The sequence below is a fragment of the Cebus imitator genome, unplaced genomic scaffold (assembly GCF_001604975.1).
Source record: "Cebus imitator isolate Cc_AM_T3 unplaced genomic scaffold, Cebus_imitator-1.0 Scaffold17, whole genome shotgun sequence".
In the NCBI taxonomy this organism is placed as follows: Eukaryota; Metazoa; Chordata; class Mammalia; order Primates; family Cebidae; genus Cebus; species Cebus imitator.
The window spans coordinates 11,582,615-11,600,030 of record NW_016107332.1 but is presented as its reverse complement, the minus strand read 5'-3'; the positions used below and the strand labels follow the sequence as shown (position 1 = coordinate 11,600,030).

The following is a 17,416-nucleotide window of genomic DNA, read 5'->3' as shown; positions in this document are numbered from 1 at the left end:
GGTGCAACCTCGGCTCACTGCAACCTTTGCCTCTCAGGTTCAAGCGATTCTCCTGCCTCAGCCTCCTGAGTAGCTGGGACTACAGGCACACGCCATCACACCTGGCTATTTTTGTATTTTTAGTAGAGACGGGATTTCACTATGTTGTCCAGGACGGTCTTGATCTCCTGACCTCGTGATCCGTCTGCCTTGGCCTCCCAAAGTGCTGGGATTATAGGTATGAGCCCTGCCCAATAACCATTTCTATGGGTAAATACTGAATTGCAAACAGCAATTCAGTAAATTTCAAAATCAAAATACTATCATGTAGATGTTACTAATACAGGATAAGCATAGAAGTTTTTTAAATCAGTTCTCTTCTGGCAAACAAAAAAATGATTCCTTTAGTCAGTTTATGATTTAAGGAATCAGTTTAATGATACACATTTTAACAACTTTTTTGAGATATTACTTACATATTGTTAAATGTACAAGTCAGCACTATTTAGCAAGTTTATATAGCTGTACAATTATCACCACAATCCGATTTTAGAACATTTCCACTATCCCTCCAAAACCCCTATTTTTGCCACCCATTGCAGTCAGTCCCTGCCGTCATCCCCAGTTTCAGATATACTCTATCTAACTCTACATTTGTCGCTTTTCTCGACATTCCTTTTTTTTAGCTGGTGTGGATATAACAAATCCATTCACCAGTTGAAGGACATTTGTATTGTTTCCAGTTTTTTAGCTCTTACAAACAATGCTATAATCATTCCCTTACAAGCTTTTGTGGACTTATGTTTTCTTTTATTTGGGGGTAGATTCATAGAAGTGAAATTGGATTGTTTGGGTAAGATTCTGTTTAGGTTTTAAGAAACTACAAAACTGCTTTCCAAAGTGGCCATATATTATGGATTACTATCAGCAGTGTGTGAGGATTCCAATTTCTCCACATATTTGCCAACATTTGTGAAATGGTTTGGCTCTGTATCCACACCAAATTGTAATAATAATACCTACTGTCAAGAGCAGGACCACCTGACACTGAATTACCTCCACCTGGTCCTGCCCTTGTAATAATTGTAATAATCCTCACGTGTCAAGGGCAGGAGCAGGTGGAGGTAATTCAATCACGGGGGTAGTGGCGCCTATGCTGTTCTCGCGATAGTAAGCGAGTGCTCACGAGACCTGATGGTTTTATAAGCATCTGGCATTTCCCCTGCTGGCACTGAGTCTCTCCTCTGCTTCTTTGTGAAAAGGAGGCTTCTGCCATGATTTTAAGTTTCCCGAGGCCACCCTAGCCATGTGAAACTGTGAGTCAATTAAACCTCTTTTTCTTTCTTGCTTGCTTTCTTTCTCTCTTTCTCTCTCTCCCTCTCTTTTCCTCTTTCTTTCCGTCTCCCTCTCTTTCTCCCTTTCTTCCCGTCTCCCTCTCTTTCTCTCTTTCTTCCTTCCCTTCCTCCTGCTTCCATTTTTTTTTTTTTTTTTTCCCGTAGTTTTGCTCTTGTTGCCCAGGCTAGAGTGCAATGGTGTGATATTGGCTCACTGTAACCTCCACCTCCCAGTTCAAGTGATTCTCCTGCCTCAGCCTTCTAAGTAGCTGGGACTACAGGCGCCTGCCACCATGCTGGCTAATTTTTTGAGTTTTTAGTAGAGATGAGGTTTCACCATGTTGGCCAGGCTAGTTTCATAAACTTCTTACCTCAGGTGACCCACCTAACGCGGCCTCCCAAAATGCTGGGATTATAGGCGTGGGCCACCCTGCCCGGCCTACACCTCTTTCCTTTATAAATTAGCTAGTCTCGGGTGTTTCTTCATAGTAGCGTGAGAAGGGACTAATACAGAAATTGGTATTGTATTTGGATTATAGCCATGCTAATGGGTATGTACTGGTATTTCAATGTTATTTTAATTTGCATATCTTTATGATCACATATTTACGAAGAAAAGTGACATTCAGTGCATCTGAAGATGGATTTTATTCATAATAAAGTCTGAGACAACTTATATAGTTCATTTAAAGGTTCTGGTCTTTTTTTTTTTTTAAGGAAGTACTTCCTGTTAATATGCTATTCACTAGTAAAAATTCACAGTATTGTTTTTCTGTGGTTCTAACATCCCGTGCCAATATGAAGAGATTAACAGGTTGGTGGTGTAGGTTCCCAGGATAACTGATTGAATTTCAATCCTGCCTCCTCAACTTACTTGATGAGTGACTTTTGGCTTAACTTTCCTGTGCCCTGGTTTTTTTTATCTGCAAAAAGTGAGCTAATTCTACCTATCACATAGTATTTTTTATGAAGAGATACATATGTATATATACAGAACATGCTAATGTATATTTATTTTGAACTGTTAAAATCACTTAATTTATCATAAGAAATTAGACTTTTTTTTTTCTTTTCCCTACTTAGCATTTCTAGGTATTCTTTCATGACATCCAGAGAACCAACAGATTTTAGTTACTATGGCTACTATAATATGCTAAAAAGAAAGTTTTAATATAGTAATTGGTACTCACATTTATCTATAGTGGGTAGGAAAACAATTCCTGGGCAATATAAATTTGGTTGCCAAGGAAATTATATTAAAAGCCACTGAAGTTCTTCTGAATCTTGAAGCGGCTTCAGTCCTTCATGACTTAGCCTAAGCTTTATCAACAAAACAAACAGCTATACTAAACCACTGGCTTTCAAATTCTCATTGCCCATTTATTGATGTTTCAAAGTAAATCAGTACTAAAAATTTATATAACATAGTCTGGTTTCATTCATCTTGACAAGTTAACTGAGACATAAAGATGCCAGGTTCAGGTATTTAGCTAATTAATATTTCTAAACATGAAGACATCTGTTTAGAAATCATACCTAGAATTGATGGCTAGGTATAATTGAATAGATATATTAATGGCAAAGCTAAAAGTTCATATTTTTTCATTTTAGTGCATACAAATTAGCACAGTTTCATGCTAAGCTTTTTTTCTGTCTTATTTCAAATGATTGCTTCAAAACACTATATAACACGTAACACAAAAACTAATATCAGTATATCAATCCCATTTAGGGATTAAGGGTATGTGGAACAAGAGTTGTAGATTATACTTTATTTGATTGAATGAGAAATTTATTATTTATATTTTTAAAGCTTATTTTGCTTATTTCATTCACACCCACAATCACTGAGAAAATCAGATCATTTAACATTAAATATGTCATTTAACACCCATATTGACAGTACTAAGTAATTTTAAGGCATCACAGATTCTTCAGTGACTTTTGTATGTCTTTGGAAGTCTTGAACCCCTTCTTTAACACTTGTGGGAAAGAATAAACAACAATCTTGACAATGGGGGCTTATTGTGATTCCTCTTGAAAATAGTTTTCATGCTGGAATTTGCTATCAGGAAGATAATAACTTTAAAGATCTCTTAAGTTGGAGTACTCCTTCATGCCAAGATTGCATAGTAAAACATTTGTATAGACCTTGTTTTATTCATTTAGTCTATGAGCAAAACACTAGATTTATGTAGTTAGATGAGAATTCATATTGGTTTGCAGCTTACTATATCCTTGGAGGACTTCCAATGAGAATTTTTTTTTAAGCACCAATAAAATAATCTTCATTATCACCAGCAGGAAATTAAAGAGCAATACCAAAGTGTACAAAGGATCTTTTGCCAACTGGTATAAATGGCATTTCTGAGGATATATATTTTGTACCTCTGGTCATTGTCAATATTTCCAAAGCACTACAGAAACAGCTATCAGTACAGTTACTCTAACAGGAGTAACTAAATTGTGAAGACAGGTTTCAGATAAACAGCTGCAAAGGGCATAGGGTGAAGGATAATCAATTTAGACCTAAGACAATGACACGAAACTTCCAAATATTCTGCAACTAGTGCACTGCCGGGTTTTACAAGGTGTGTCAGGCCAACTGATGACTGACAAAAAATATGAAAAGAAACTGAATGAAAGCACATTATCTCTATCCGTAGGGTGAGAGCCTGGGTAGCACTGCTGCACCAGAAACTGTGGTTTCAGGGACTACACGTATCTTATGTTGCTACTTCATCCACTGAGACCCCACCAGGTTAGAGAATCATATAATCGGTAATTTTAGCTAGATACAGCCCAGGTGCAAATGGACCCACACTTCTTTGTATATAGTTGCTTTGATACTCTCTTAAGTTCACACTGCCTTTTCTTAGCAGTGGAGATGAATAAAAAGCTTGCTGCTGAGCTGGCTGCAGAGGGGACAAATACACAGCATGCAGGTCAAGGACCATTCCATAAGAAAAAGCAACTCTGTCTTTATAGAATACTGTACTTCTTTTTTTCTGAAATTCAGTGCTTTGCTACAAACTCCATAAAAAAGACCCAAAGATAACCTAACTTGAAATAGAAAACTGTTTAGAAAATAAAACCTTTCTTTTCTAACAGATACTTAAAAATATATAAGACAGAAAATGGTCTTGAATTTTTAAGTGCAATCTGCAATCACTCAGCTTTCTTTAAGGTCAAGCTGAATGTTAAATACCTAAGACCAATGTCTGTGTTAGTACTTGAACTAAGTGCCACAAAACTCTGACAGTACTCATAGTATAGAAAACACAGAGGTCAGAAGGTTAATAATAACAGCAAAGCATAAATGTCTCCTAGGAAGGAAGCTCAAAACTGCAGAGTTCTACTTACTCCTTTGTCCTCTAAACCAAAATGCCTCCTTACATGACTCGATATTTGGTTTGTAGAACATAAAAGCAGTATTTGATGTTTTTCTGCTTATCTCATTTTTTTTTTTTTCTGCAAAGGTTGATGAAAGGTGAAGGAAACCTACCTCTCACTTTCTAAATTGATATTAAAGAGTACTAAAAAAGGGAAAACTACTTGATCTGTGGAACTGAATTTTATACTGAAAAATAAATGGAAGAATACCATAATCATCTTTTCCAGTTTCTTTAAGGCTTAGTCTGTGAGTCTAAGGTAATTAAAAAAAACAAAACAAAAAAAAAGCAACTTATAGTGTGAGTCAGGTCCATGACTCAATCCAACTCACTATCTTCCAGTTGCCCTACACATGTGGGGTAGGAACGAGTATAATTCTCCTAAATCTGATTGCCAACCATTTTAAAAAGACAGAGAAAGATAGAGGTCTTCTTCAAAAATGCTAAGTGGGCTGGGTGCGGTGGCTCATGTCTACAATCCCAGCACTTTGAGAGGCCAAGGTGGGAGGATCATGAGGTCAGGAGTTTGAGACCAGCCTAGCCAACACAGTGAAACCTCATCTCTATTAAAAATACAAAAAAAAAAATTAGGCATGGTGGTGGGTGCCTGTAATCCCACCTACTTGGGAGGCTGAGGCAGGAGAATTGCTTGAACCTGGGAGGCGGAGATTGCAGTGAGCCGAGATTGTGCCACTGCATTCCAGCCCAGGTGATAGTGCAAGACTCCCTCTAAAAAAAAATAAAAATAAATTTAAAAAAATGCTAAGTGAGGCCCAGAGCCTAGGGTGAGGTAAGAGAGGCACCTAGGACACAAATATAAGAAGGCACTAAGTCTTAGGCATGTGTACACCTCTGAGAGTGACTGCCTTCTTAAATCCTAGTGCCTTACTGGCCCCCAGTCATGGACCTTATAGAGTCAGTTACCTAGGAAAATCAGAGGAAACCAGCAAAAAATCATGCAAATGAACAGAAAAATCAAACCAGTGCTTTAACTGCTGAGGCCTCTGAAGGAGAGGTGACAGGGTCAGATGAATAGTGGATAAAGACAAAGATGCAAAAAAATTAAAAAAAAGGATGTATGTTTAGGAGCAATAATAGTACATCTCTCTCTGCTTATTCAATTGCCTATGGACTATTTTCTGCTGCATGATATTGTTTCTGAAAATTACATAAATGAGAGAAGAATCAGTTCCTAAACTACCTAGTTACTCACCTGTTCATACTTCCAAGAGGCCCCATATTGCTGTTAAATAGGCTCAGGCTTTACGAACTTATTTCAGGTAACTTCTTTTAAGATTAGTGGTTTGTTTTAAGATTTACACCTGTTTTATTTCTCTGCTTTCCTCCCAGGGAAATCTTTGTGCAATTAGGAATCAACACAGGATTTAGGACACTTCTTTGTCACACTGTTGAAATATTTTTTTTTAAGCAGTTACTGTCAAATTGAAAAACAACCAATATATGAGGAACAGGAAACCTGAAAATTGTATGACCAAACTGCAGTTTCTTTGAAATCAGTTCTTTGCTGAAACTTCAATAAATGAATTAGAATATAAACTTACGTTAAAGCTTCAGAGTAATTGTAATGAGGCGAGACTCCTAGAAACTTCTGTACATCATCCATCACTGTAGCAGGATCAGTTCTTAGTTGTTGCCCATCAATAATTAGCAACTAAATTACCAGAGAAATAAAAAAATGCACATTGAAAAAAGACACATAAACATTCATCCTCGTTAATGACCTGGATTAAGAAATAAATCACACCAATTAAGTACACTCATGGTTTGCAAGCTGAGAAGTCCTGCAAACACTATGAAAACATAAAAGGCAGCTGAGAGACCAAGAGAGCTTAGAAATGTGACTAAAAAATCACAAAGGGAAACCAACTTTCAAAACAGACAAAGCAATGATTCGTCATTCAAGCTGCAGAGTCCTGTAGAAAAGAAGAAAGGTCGTAATGAACTCAGATATAATATGACAGAGAACATGTCATTCTTCGCAATTCCTTTCAGGAATGGCACTGTAAGGGTTGAAGAAACATGTTGATAATCCATTTGGAGACTGAAGTTAGACTCTCAGAAAACCTGAACATGGATAAAGTTCTTCAAGAAACTAAGGAGAAGAAGTCGCTTGTTGCTCTGAGGAGGGTGGACCCTGCAAGATGAGAGGAGACCAGGATTAAAGGCCACAAAGCCTGCAAAGCGGGCCTGGTTTATCCATACCTCTTCTCTGATATTTCTATTTAGTCTAGACTAGCACTGTTCAATAGAACTTTGGACATGTTGGGTCTAACATGTAGCTATTGAGCATTTAAAATGTAGCTACAGCAACTGAGGAACTGAACTTTTCATTTTATTTGATTTTAATATAAATTGAAGTAGCCATACATGGTAGTGGCTGTCATATTGGACAGCATGGTTCTAGACTCACAGGTATGTATCATGTCCGATGTGACTGGATTGCTTACACAATCCCATGCAGGGCTGATTTTGTAATCTAGGTTGATCCCAGGCAGATGCAATTCAAGGAGCCGAGAAAAACACAGGACTTATAAAAAATTCAGCAAGATGGTTCAGAAGGGAAATATTGGCACTTAATTAAGCAACACAATATTTGTCTTATTTGGTTAAGAGGTTCTCTTTCAAACTTTATTCTCAGAATAAGAATCAGGGACCTAAAGCTTTCTAGGCTTTTTACAAACCAGGAGAGGTATGCACAGCAAATAGAGCAGGGAGAATTATCCTGAAATACTCGTAGAAAATTAAAGTTTTTCTACTTCTGCCTATTTCTCCTTGCAGCAACCTCATTATTTACGACTAAAGAGGAAAAACGAGTAATAGTTTAGTGAGTGAAAATTTTCTTATCCTAAGGCAAAGTCATCAACTTAATGAGATTCAAATATGATGTAAATCCTTATTACTCCATACCTGACATGGGGGGAAATAAACAAGCCATCTCTCGATGTGGCTGGCATACCACCCCGGGACCAAACATCTCTTCTGCAAGGCTCTGAGCTCCGAGGGTGCGTGGGGCCCTGCTGAGATCACTTCGTAGAAGCTAAATTTCAGAGCTGCAGGGTCTTCATGTGATCGCTGATGCTATGATGAAAAGATGGATAATTAAACTAATCTGAACCATAGGCATAAATAATTAAAAAACAATCTTTGTTACAAGTCTCAAAGCTAAAGAAAGAAGTGCCTCACTGCTGGAGAGTTATTTATTTTGAAATTAATAACATGAAAATGTTTGCTTGGAGCATCAGGATTTAAAGTTCTGATACTTATGGGAGTACATTTTTGAGAACTTATCTGGTAGAAGTTGAATTCTTATTGATAGGATTCCTTCACCAACTTTACTGACTTGTTTCCTTAGTGTACGTATTTTATTCTGAAAGTAAACTTTTGAAAGCTGGGTTAATGCTTCCTTTCCAGCTCATAAGCAAATGATTTATTATGTCCAGTGAATATCCATAATAGACAAGCACTCTACTAGTTCTGCCAAATAGTTTTGCTCCATCTAGTAATGCAGTTTTAGATTAGAAAAGGCCTATTGGCTCTTTTAAATGCTGAAAGTAGTAGAAAGTCTGACATGTACATTATCTGAAATCCACAGCTTTTATCATACATTGCCTGGTATCTAAAAGCCAAGATTATTTTATCTAATGGTAACCTTTGCGGCAAATCAGAATCATTTACTGTGTAGAAAATGCAGAAAGCAGCAATGCAAGTAGGAAAGTGTTTCATAATGGCTCAGGCTGAGGCCCATGGGTGTGAGTAAATCACCTTTTCTTTAAATTGGCCAATAAATATTCAGGCTTAGTGGTGAGTTTGTGGATGTTTACCACATCTAGTTGAATAGCAAATTTTCTGCAATTGAGATTCAAGTCACTGGACTACAAACTCTACTAGACTTTGTTAAGGCCTGCATTTTGCCACTGTGATTTATTTGTAATATTTAGGACGTTTTTGTTAGCTTGCAGCCTTAAAGCCGCCTTTTTCTGTAAATTCCTCATTTTTCAGGGACTAAGTGGTTGCCAAGCTCCAATTTTCTTCTTTCTCTTGGAGTCTATTAAGGCTTATTTCTATTTTCTCCAGATACTTGGCGGAAAAGGTAAAAGGTGCAAAATCAAATCACTCAATTTGCAGTTTGCTGTATGTTTTGATTTAAAAGATGGCTTCAGGTTTAGCATGAATGATTAGTACAGAATTGTGGATTTTAGCTTTCCAGGATGTCTCCACTCCCTATTACTCAGATTATTATCAAAATGCCTATCTAAGTTTTTCTCTGCTTTCTATGACCTTTTCCCACTATGTTCCTGCCACAAAACCTTTCCCAACAATCTGTTCTTTCTCTGGCGAACTGCAAAAACTGCTTTTGTTAAGCAGCAAAAGGACTTCGTGATTAAGAACTTTATTCTCTAACATTACAATTGCCGAGAATTTAGCTGTTTTAAATCAAATTAGTGAGAATGGAATATCCTACTCTGGAAGGGAGGACCTAAGCCATGTGGGTCACTTTAACACAGGGAAGTAGCCATACATCCAGCCTACTTGCAGATTTCAGAATAGGGATTTTTGTACATAGAACATTTGTCTTAACATTATAGTTTCCAAGAAAATAGGACCCTTAGTCTTCTTTTTAGTACTGACCTGATGATAACTCCTTTACATAGCTCTGCTTTGCATTTATGAAAACACTTCATTTTAATTTTACTTAAATTTCTTCCCTTACATATCTTTCCCTTATTTAAAAATGTGCCCCATGGTTCTGGTATTTGGGCTTCTCTGAGACAGCCATGAATAAATCTGCCTTTTCCCAGGTGGTCTTTGTCAGGTGGCTTTGTTGTTCTGAATATGTCTGTATGTCCATCACTTATTACTTTCTAATTTATATGTTTGTTTATACATATTTCTCCACTTAGGCTGAAATCAATTTCAAGTATAGCATTGGATTTATTTTTCAAATCATACTTAGAACAAAACTTTGCACACAGTAGTCATTAAAATTATTTAATGAATGGATAAACACATGAATAGTAGGAAAGCGTTTTTTAAATTACAAAACTGAGAAATGAGAACTAAGGATCCTAGAGACTAAAGACACTGACTCCATTAATTTTATTATGTTCTTATGTTAATTTTGACTGCTGCTTATTGAATCCTTCCAACTGGTGGTTAAAATATCACTGAAAGAAGTTTTAAAAGATTTTTTTTCTATTATTTGTAATGATTTATTAAAAGTATATATATATATTTTCTATTTGATATACGTCTTACTACTAGAGTTTGTTAAATTACTATAAAGTGATCATTTCTGTACAAGGTTCTAACCAACCTAAGAAAACAATGGCAATGTGTATACAAGAAACATTAAGACATGTTAGGTTCTCAGGGTTGAAGAATTTTTTCCTTTCGTTTTTTTTTTTTTTTTTTTGAGACAGTCTCCCTCTGTTGTCTGGGCTGGAGTACATGGTGCAGTCACAGCTTACTGCAGCCCCAACCTTCCCAGGCTCAGGTGATCCTCCCACTTCAACCTTCCAAGTAGCTGGGACCACAGGCATGTGCCACCATGCCTGGGTAATTTTTCTTATTTGTAGAGACAGTCTGCCTATGATGCTAAGGCTGGTCTTGAACTCTTGGGCTCAAACAATCCTCCCACCTGAACTGCTGGGCTCAAAAAATCTTCCTACCTTCCAAAGTACTTGGATTCCCGGCATAAGCCACCATACCTAGCCTAAAAATTCTTATATTAGCTTTGCCACTAAGCTGTCTCTTTAGTACAAGCAGTTATTTAAGCTCTTTTAGAGCTAGGGTCAGCAATTTATGGCCTACTGCCTGTTCAGTAAAGTTTTATTGGAACATGGCAGTGCTTATGCATTTACATATTGTCTATGGCTGCTTTTGAAATACAATGGCATAATTGCCTCAGAGACTGTATAACCCACAAAGACTGAAATTGTTGCTATCTGACTCTTTATAGATTACACATGAATTAGATGAAAAAATAATGATTTTAAATTATTACCTTTAAAATGTAGATATATAGAAGCAGAGATATAAAAAAGTAAATATTTTCTTATATTTTAATTTCATTTCTTTTATTGCATTAATACAGTTTATTAAATGAATCGATTAAGTTAATATAAGAACAAAAAATGGGGGAAATTTCTCAATGGAAATTAAGAAAAATGTATCCATTTTTCTGTAGATATCAAACAACTAGCAAATCTCTTTTGTGAAAACCTGAGGTAGTGGCTATTGCTAAAAATGATGCTCCATTGTCCACACTCCCCTTCTCCCTGTTGGATTCTGTTTGCATTTTCCTTACCTGGTACCAAGAGTATGCTCGGTCTGAAGGGTCAATGAGAATGGTGATGATCTTGGCTTTGGGAACCAGAGAAGCAGCTCTTTTAGGGGCTTCCTCTGAGTGGAAGTAATTGGCACTCTTCTCAAACAAAAAGTCAGTGGTGACATTAGATGGGACTGGGAAGAAATCCATATACCTAGAAAAGGAATATTTTTCTCAAAATAAGACTCTGGTTTATACTCATATTCTGGTGACCAAAGATGTTAAAAGTGTCCCACAAATTCATCTGTTTCCTAAATAAAAGCCTTTTTCTTTACAGCATTTGTCCTCTATAGTTAGCAAGAGAAAACTACCCAGAACACTAATAATGTGTTTGGAAGATGTTTTTTGAGGTACATTTTCTTTATGTTTTGCTTAATATCAGGAAAAAATAGATAACAAAAATGTAGAAACATAGTGATCAAACTGCAGCAGTAATTAGCCTAACTATATCAAATGTGTCTGACTGTAGAAACACTGTACAGAGAAAAATTCAAGTACTCAAACAAAAAAATTTTTATTAAAACAGATGATATGTTCAGTTCAGGCATTTTAAAAGGATTTAGAGGAGATATTTTTTACTTTATTGCAAGTGAAATAATTTCTTTTCCATGTATTGTGCCAGTGTTATATTTAATCACATAGTGTCAAAGGTGCAGAGCATATCTGGTATAAATACTGCTTTTTTGCTTAATTTTTATCATATAGAGCCACTTATGTTCTTCTTTAGAATAATTATGGGAGAAATTTAAAAAGTATGTACATTCCAAATATAAAATCTTAACAAATTTCCCAAGGTCATGTTCTATATCCTTATAGGTAGAGATAATTCAAATTACCAGCAGAATCAACACAGGGATATCTATAGGGTCAAGCACTGAAATTTAGGATTTTGTTTAATGTTCCACCTGAATAAAAGTTGTCAAATATAACTAATTCTTCATACGACAAGAAATATTTCTGAAGCACTAAGGAACATCTTTTAGAGGAAAAGGGCTTTTTTTTTTTAGAGATACTGTAAAAATATAGCTTCTAGGGATTCTTAAATTTTTATGACAATGGCCTCAGCCTCCACTGCCACCCCCTTCCAATCATAAACCATTATGACACTGGGCTACCAAGACAAGGTAGTTCAATAATTACTGAACAAAAAGTCATTAACATTCATGCAATGACCTGTTTTATTTTTTTACAGTGTCTTGTTTTCTTTTGACTAAAAGATCACATGAGATGTTCATAAATTTTTGAATGTGAGATCATATCCTAAAACATGATAAAGCTTCTGGTAGGATTCCAGTTGTTAACACATTGCAAAGTTTAGCTGGTGCAACACAGTGGTATCTTGAGATTCAGAGCAGTAAAATCCTTTTATGTTGTCTGGAATTGGCTTGTTGGTGATACATAATTCTGGCACCCCTTTACGGAGAAAGAGATACACAAAAATTTCTGGAAGATTTGATGTGCTATTTGTTCTGGTGTACATTCTATTTACAGAAAGTGCCAAATTTCAGGATGCTCCTTATGTAGAAGCTCACACTGGTTTCAGAAGTGCTAAGATTATTTAAAGTGTCTAGTGGTATCTTATTTGGTCCAAGCTTGTCTCAAGCTTGCTTGTTCCGAGAAAAGGCTTCATAAAATCACAAAAAAGAGCAGAAATTTTAGCTTCTTAAACCTGTCCCACCTTCCTAGAAGACTTTTAATTTGGAACAGTTTAGTCTTTGAAAACATCCTCAAGCAGGTCTGTATCTTGGACCTATAATGTGTTGATTTTGCCAGGCCCCAGGGGCTGATGGAGAGGGCAGGGTGCAACTCGTTTGCCTATATGTCTGGATTTTTCTTTTCTTTTTTTTTTTTGGAGACAGAGTCTCACTCTGTCTCCCAGGCTGTAGTACAGTGGCCAGATCTTGGCTCACTGCAACTTCTGCCTCCCAGGTACAAGTGATTCTCCTGCCTCAGCCTCCTGAGTAGCTGGGATTACAGGTGTGTGCCACCACGCCCAGCTAATATTTGTATTTTTAGTAGATACAGGGTTTCACCATGTTAGTTAGGCTGGTCTCAAACTCCTGACCTTGTGATCTGCCTGCCTTGGCCTCTCAAAGTGCTGGGATTACAGGCGTGAGCCACCGTGCCTGGTGCTGCATTTTTCTAGTGTAGTTGCTAGCACTTACAGGCACTTGAAAGATGTTTGATGAATAGAGAAGTAAATAAAAGGTTCATATTGTTAGTATGGGAACTGGAAGCTCTGCAAAAGGCTCACATTTAGAGAATGTAAATTGAGGTTATTAAAAAAATTAGTGAGCAAACCGGAGTGTTTTAACAAATTGGGGGTTAAAAGTAAATGCCTGCCTCCCTTAAGTTTTTCTACTTCTATAAAACATAAAACTTCAGCATTTTCTTTTACCTGAAAAATGGAATTTTTTGCAATACCCCACATTTATTTGTTATTTGGTTTGACACTGAGTCTTTNTTTAGTAGAGACGGAGTGTCGCCATGTTGCCGAGGCTGTTCTGAACTCTTGGGCTCAAGCGATCCTTCTGACTCGGGCTCCAAAAGTGCTGGTTTTACAGGCGTGAGCCACCGCTTCTGGCCAGAACCAGCATCTTTTCTGCACTGCTGGAGTTGGGAATTTTCCGCAGCTTAGTGCTCATCTCCTTTGCTTTTCGCTTTCCCACAGTCAAGCAAATTTAGAGTCCCGGCGCAGCTAAAGTCTGCTCGCCCGCCCCCACCTCACCCTGACTCCTGATAGGCAGCTAGCGTTGTCCGTTTTGCCAGAAACCTCTGCGCAGGCGCAGAAAGGCACGGGACTGGGCTGAGTGTTGGCTACGCGGGGTTACCGGATCCGTCGGAAATGGTGAGCGTGGGCCTGGGGGTTAGTGGCTGGCGGCCGCCCACCACCCCACGCCGGACCTTCAGATCTCTGAGGATGAGGGGGTCTCAGAGCTCTGGGCAAGGAATCGGTTGGGGCTGGGCGTGGCCGGGACCGGGCCGGAGCAGACCTGAGGGCGGAACCCAGGCGGCGCGGGCCTCTAGAGCGGACCCGAGGCGGGGCTGCGGGTTCCTGCTGCCCCTTGACCGGAAGCAGGAGCTCGGACTCGGCCTGGAAGAGATGGTGGGGCGAGGGTTGGACAGCGACCCTGTAGCCTAGCGCCCTGGGCCTTGTTGTGCGATGGCAATCTTGCTGACGTTTCCTGCGAGCTCAGTTTATGGCAGGCTCTGCCAAGCGCTTTAGTTATCTCGTCTTTCCTCCGCTTCCTTCTCCCAGCTCTGTGAAGTGGATACGACCATTAGGCCCATTTTTTATGCAAATCTGTTATCCAGAGCTCCGAGTAGCCTAGTGCTTTGCCCCAGGAAATGGTGGAGGTGGAGAAGCTTGGTTGCCGCCACTCTGTCACCGTGGTTCTTGCCAGCTGCTGGGACTGAGTGCCTGAGTCAGGAACAGGCGGCGTCCGCCCTTGAGGATCCCAAAGCCTTCTTTCTACCTTGCTGGCTGCAGCTGTGGGCTCTCTACGCCTTTACAGGTTTTGTAGTTTTTAATCATCACAGCTTCTGCAAAATTTGAAAAAAGTTTTAAATTTTAAGCCATGTGAATGTATTACTTTTTCAAAAATCGTATTTATAAATCTAGATCTTTTAAGAAAAATTGAAAAAAGAATCTGTCATCACCTGGAGACAAACACAGTCATATGACTTCTAGTCTTTGTTTTTGCTTTATACAATTTAGCCCTTGTTGAACGTACAATTGTGGGTTCTGTTTTTCATTATTACACCACAGAGAATATCTCCACATCATTACAAACGTAATAATACTTCAAATATATATAAAACTTCATTTTTCACATCACTTGAGCTGTGAAAAAAATTCATATATAATAGTTGTACATATTTGTGTTGTAGATATTTATACATGTGATATTTTGATACAGGCATACAACGTGTAATGATCAAGTCAGGCTATATTTATTATAGAATATTCGTCACCTCAAGCGTTCATTATTTCTTTTTTTTTTTTTTTTTTTCGGAGATGGAGTCTTGCTCTGTTACCCTGGCTGGAGTGCAGTGGCATGATGTTGGCTCACTGCGATCTCCACCTCCCAGGTTCAAGTGATTCTCCTGCCTCAGACTCATGAGTAGCTGGGAGTACAGGCATGTGCCACCATGTCCAGCTAATTTTTGTATTTTTAGTAGAGACAGGATTTCACCATGTTGGCCAGGCTGGTTTTGAACTCCTGACCTTAGGTGATCTGCCCGCCTCAGCCTCCCAAAGTGCTGGGATTACAGGCATGAGTCACCATACCTGGCAGGATTTTTGTTCTTATTAGAGTACCCATCCACATGATGATCAAAACATATTTATAAAACATTTATGGTAAAAAATTAATAACTTGTAAAAATCTTTTACCATGAATTTTTCAAAAATGTTTTTTGATAAAAAGTCCTAGACAATCCAAGTATTGACAGGAATGTAATGCTAATACATTCCTGTCCACCTCCAAAGGAGTTTTTATTCAGTCCTTTTAGTCCTGATGTTAACATCATTTTATTCTGTAATTATATACTGGCATACATATTTGAATCAGTGGCCAAATACAGCTGAAGTACTGATGGTTTCTTTCTCTTCTTTTTCTTTTTTTTGAGACAGTGACTCACTCTGTTGCTCAGGTTGGAGTGCAGTGCTGTAGTCACAGCTCACTGCAGGCTCAACCTCCCTGGGCTCAGGTAATCCTCCCTTCTCAGCCTCTCAAGTTAGCTGAGACCACAGGTGCACACCATCATGCCTGTCTAATTTTTGTATTTTTGGTAGAGATGGGTTCTTGCTATGTTGCCCAGGCTAGTCTCTAACTCCTGACTTCAAGTGATCCACCCACTTTAGCCTCCCAAAATGCTGGGATTACAGATGTGAGCCACTGTGCCTGGCCATTGTTGATGGTTTCTTGATTTCTCAGCTGTTATTTAATACAACACAATTAATATCATACCCTGAACTGAAAAGTTGGTAGTGAAATATATAACAATTAGAATATATGTAAATCCTAGTAGGTGCTCAAATTATGCTCAATCCATTTCTTTTTCTTTTCATTTGGACTATTCACAAGCAGCTCTTCAGGGGTTGATAATTTTAAAATTGAGATCATGCAATTTAACAACAGAGGTTACTATATATGACTATGCTAAAATACATGCAAAATATATTTATGCTGTAGAATTATTATAATTCACTCCTTTATACCACTCTCTGTCCAGCGTATCTTCATAGCAAGACCTTTAGATACACTTTATGATGAACACGTTAGTTTGTACCATCTAGCTCTACTACATGACTGTATTTTGTGTATTCTGTTATTTTTACTTTTTAAGTGTTTTCTTCAGATGGTTGACATATTTCTAATTTCATTCAAAGGCAAAAATTAATTCTTGTGTATTGATAGGTTTTTTATGGCTTTGATTATTCATGTAATATACAAACATTTCTAGTTTTATTTGTTTTTATTTATGTGCCAAAGAAGATAGAAAATTACATATATTGGCTATAGCGTCACTTAATATTACATATATTGGCTATAGCATCACTTAAAAGTGCACAAGAAGAAAAATATATGAAAATTTTTTTTCCTTACAAGTAGAGAGGAATGAAATTTCTGAATATTATGCTATTATTCTGACTTAATATCTGTAGTTACCATCAAATAAAATTAATACCAATTGAAATTATATATGATCCTCTTGGGGAAACAAATCCCTTTATAAACTTAGAAGAGTTTGTTCTGAAAAATTTCTGACCTCCTTTATGATATTCAATCAATTTCCAAGGCGCAGAGGTTAACTTTTATTTGTGACTACAAACTTACATGTTTCTAAATATTAGTGCTAAGTTTATACTGTACACAGTACATATACTTTTAGATTTATACTAATAACCCATCTTACCAATCAATCCCCCTGTGGTAGTTATTTCTATTAAAGAACTGTACCTCCTCAAAGGTTTTTGGGCTGGGGGAGTTACTAAGGATGGAAGGATGCATAACCAGGAACAAATACAAAGCAGTGGTACCTGGAAAGACAATAGAGGTTTAGAAATTAATTAAATGAAAACACAATTTCCTATGACTAGCACTTTAAAGTCGTTAATAAATTAAATATTACAATGACCCAAACAGATTTGTTATAACTATTCCTTGAAATAAATTGAATAGATAATCAGCAGTTTAATAGAAGCAGGTTCTAAAAAAATGGAGATAGTGTGGTGTGAAAAGAGGCCTGTTGCAGAGATTGAGAGAACTGGCTTTCGATCTCAGCTCAATGACTGATTTGTCTGTGTCTTTGTCTTTTAGCGTCTGTTTGTCTCAGCTTTCTTTTTCTTTTCTTTT

The 17,416-nt window shown here is 37.5% G+C and overlaps 1 protein-coding gene across 3 annotated transcripts in view; it reads right to left on the bottom strand.

The window, feature by feature from the left end:
* The window catches only part of LOC108290741 (bifunctional heparan sulfate N-deacetylase/N-sulfotransferase 3), a 200,711-nt gene that overhangs the window by 8,441 nt on the left and 174,854 nt on the right, over positions 1-17,416 (bottom strand). For all 3 annotated transcript variants that reach the window (XM_017510653.2, XM_017510642.2, XM_017510664.2), the window contains exons 9-12: positions 16,977-17,100; positions 11,034-11,208; positions 7,634-7,804; positions 6,267-6,377 (exon numbers count right to left, since the gene is read on the bottom strand). In XM_017510653.2, coding sequence (XP_017366142.1) covers positions 6,267-6,377; positions 7,634-7,804; positions 11,034-11,208; positions 16,977-17,100 — 581 coding nt within the window. The remainder of the gene's footprint in view (positions 1-6,266; positions 6,378-7,633; positions 7,805-11,033; positions 11,209-16,976; positions 17,101-17,416) is intronic.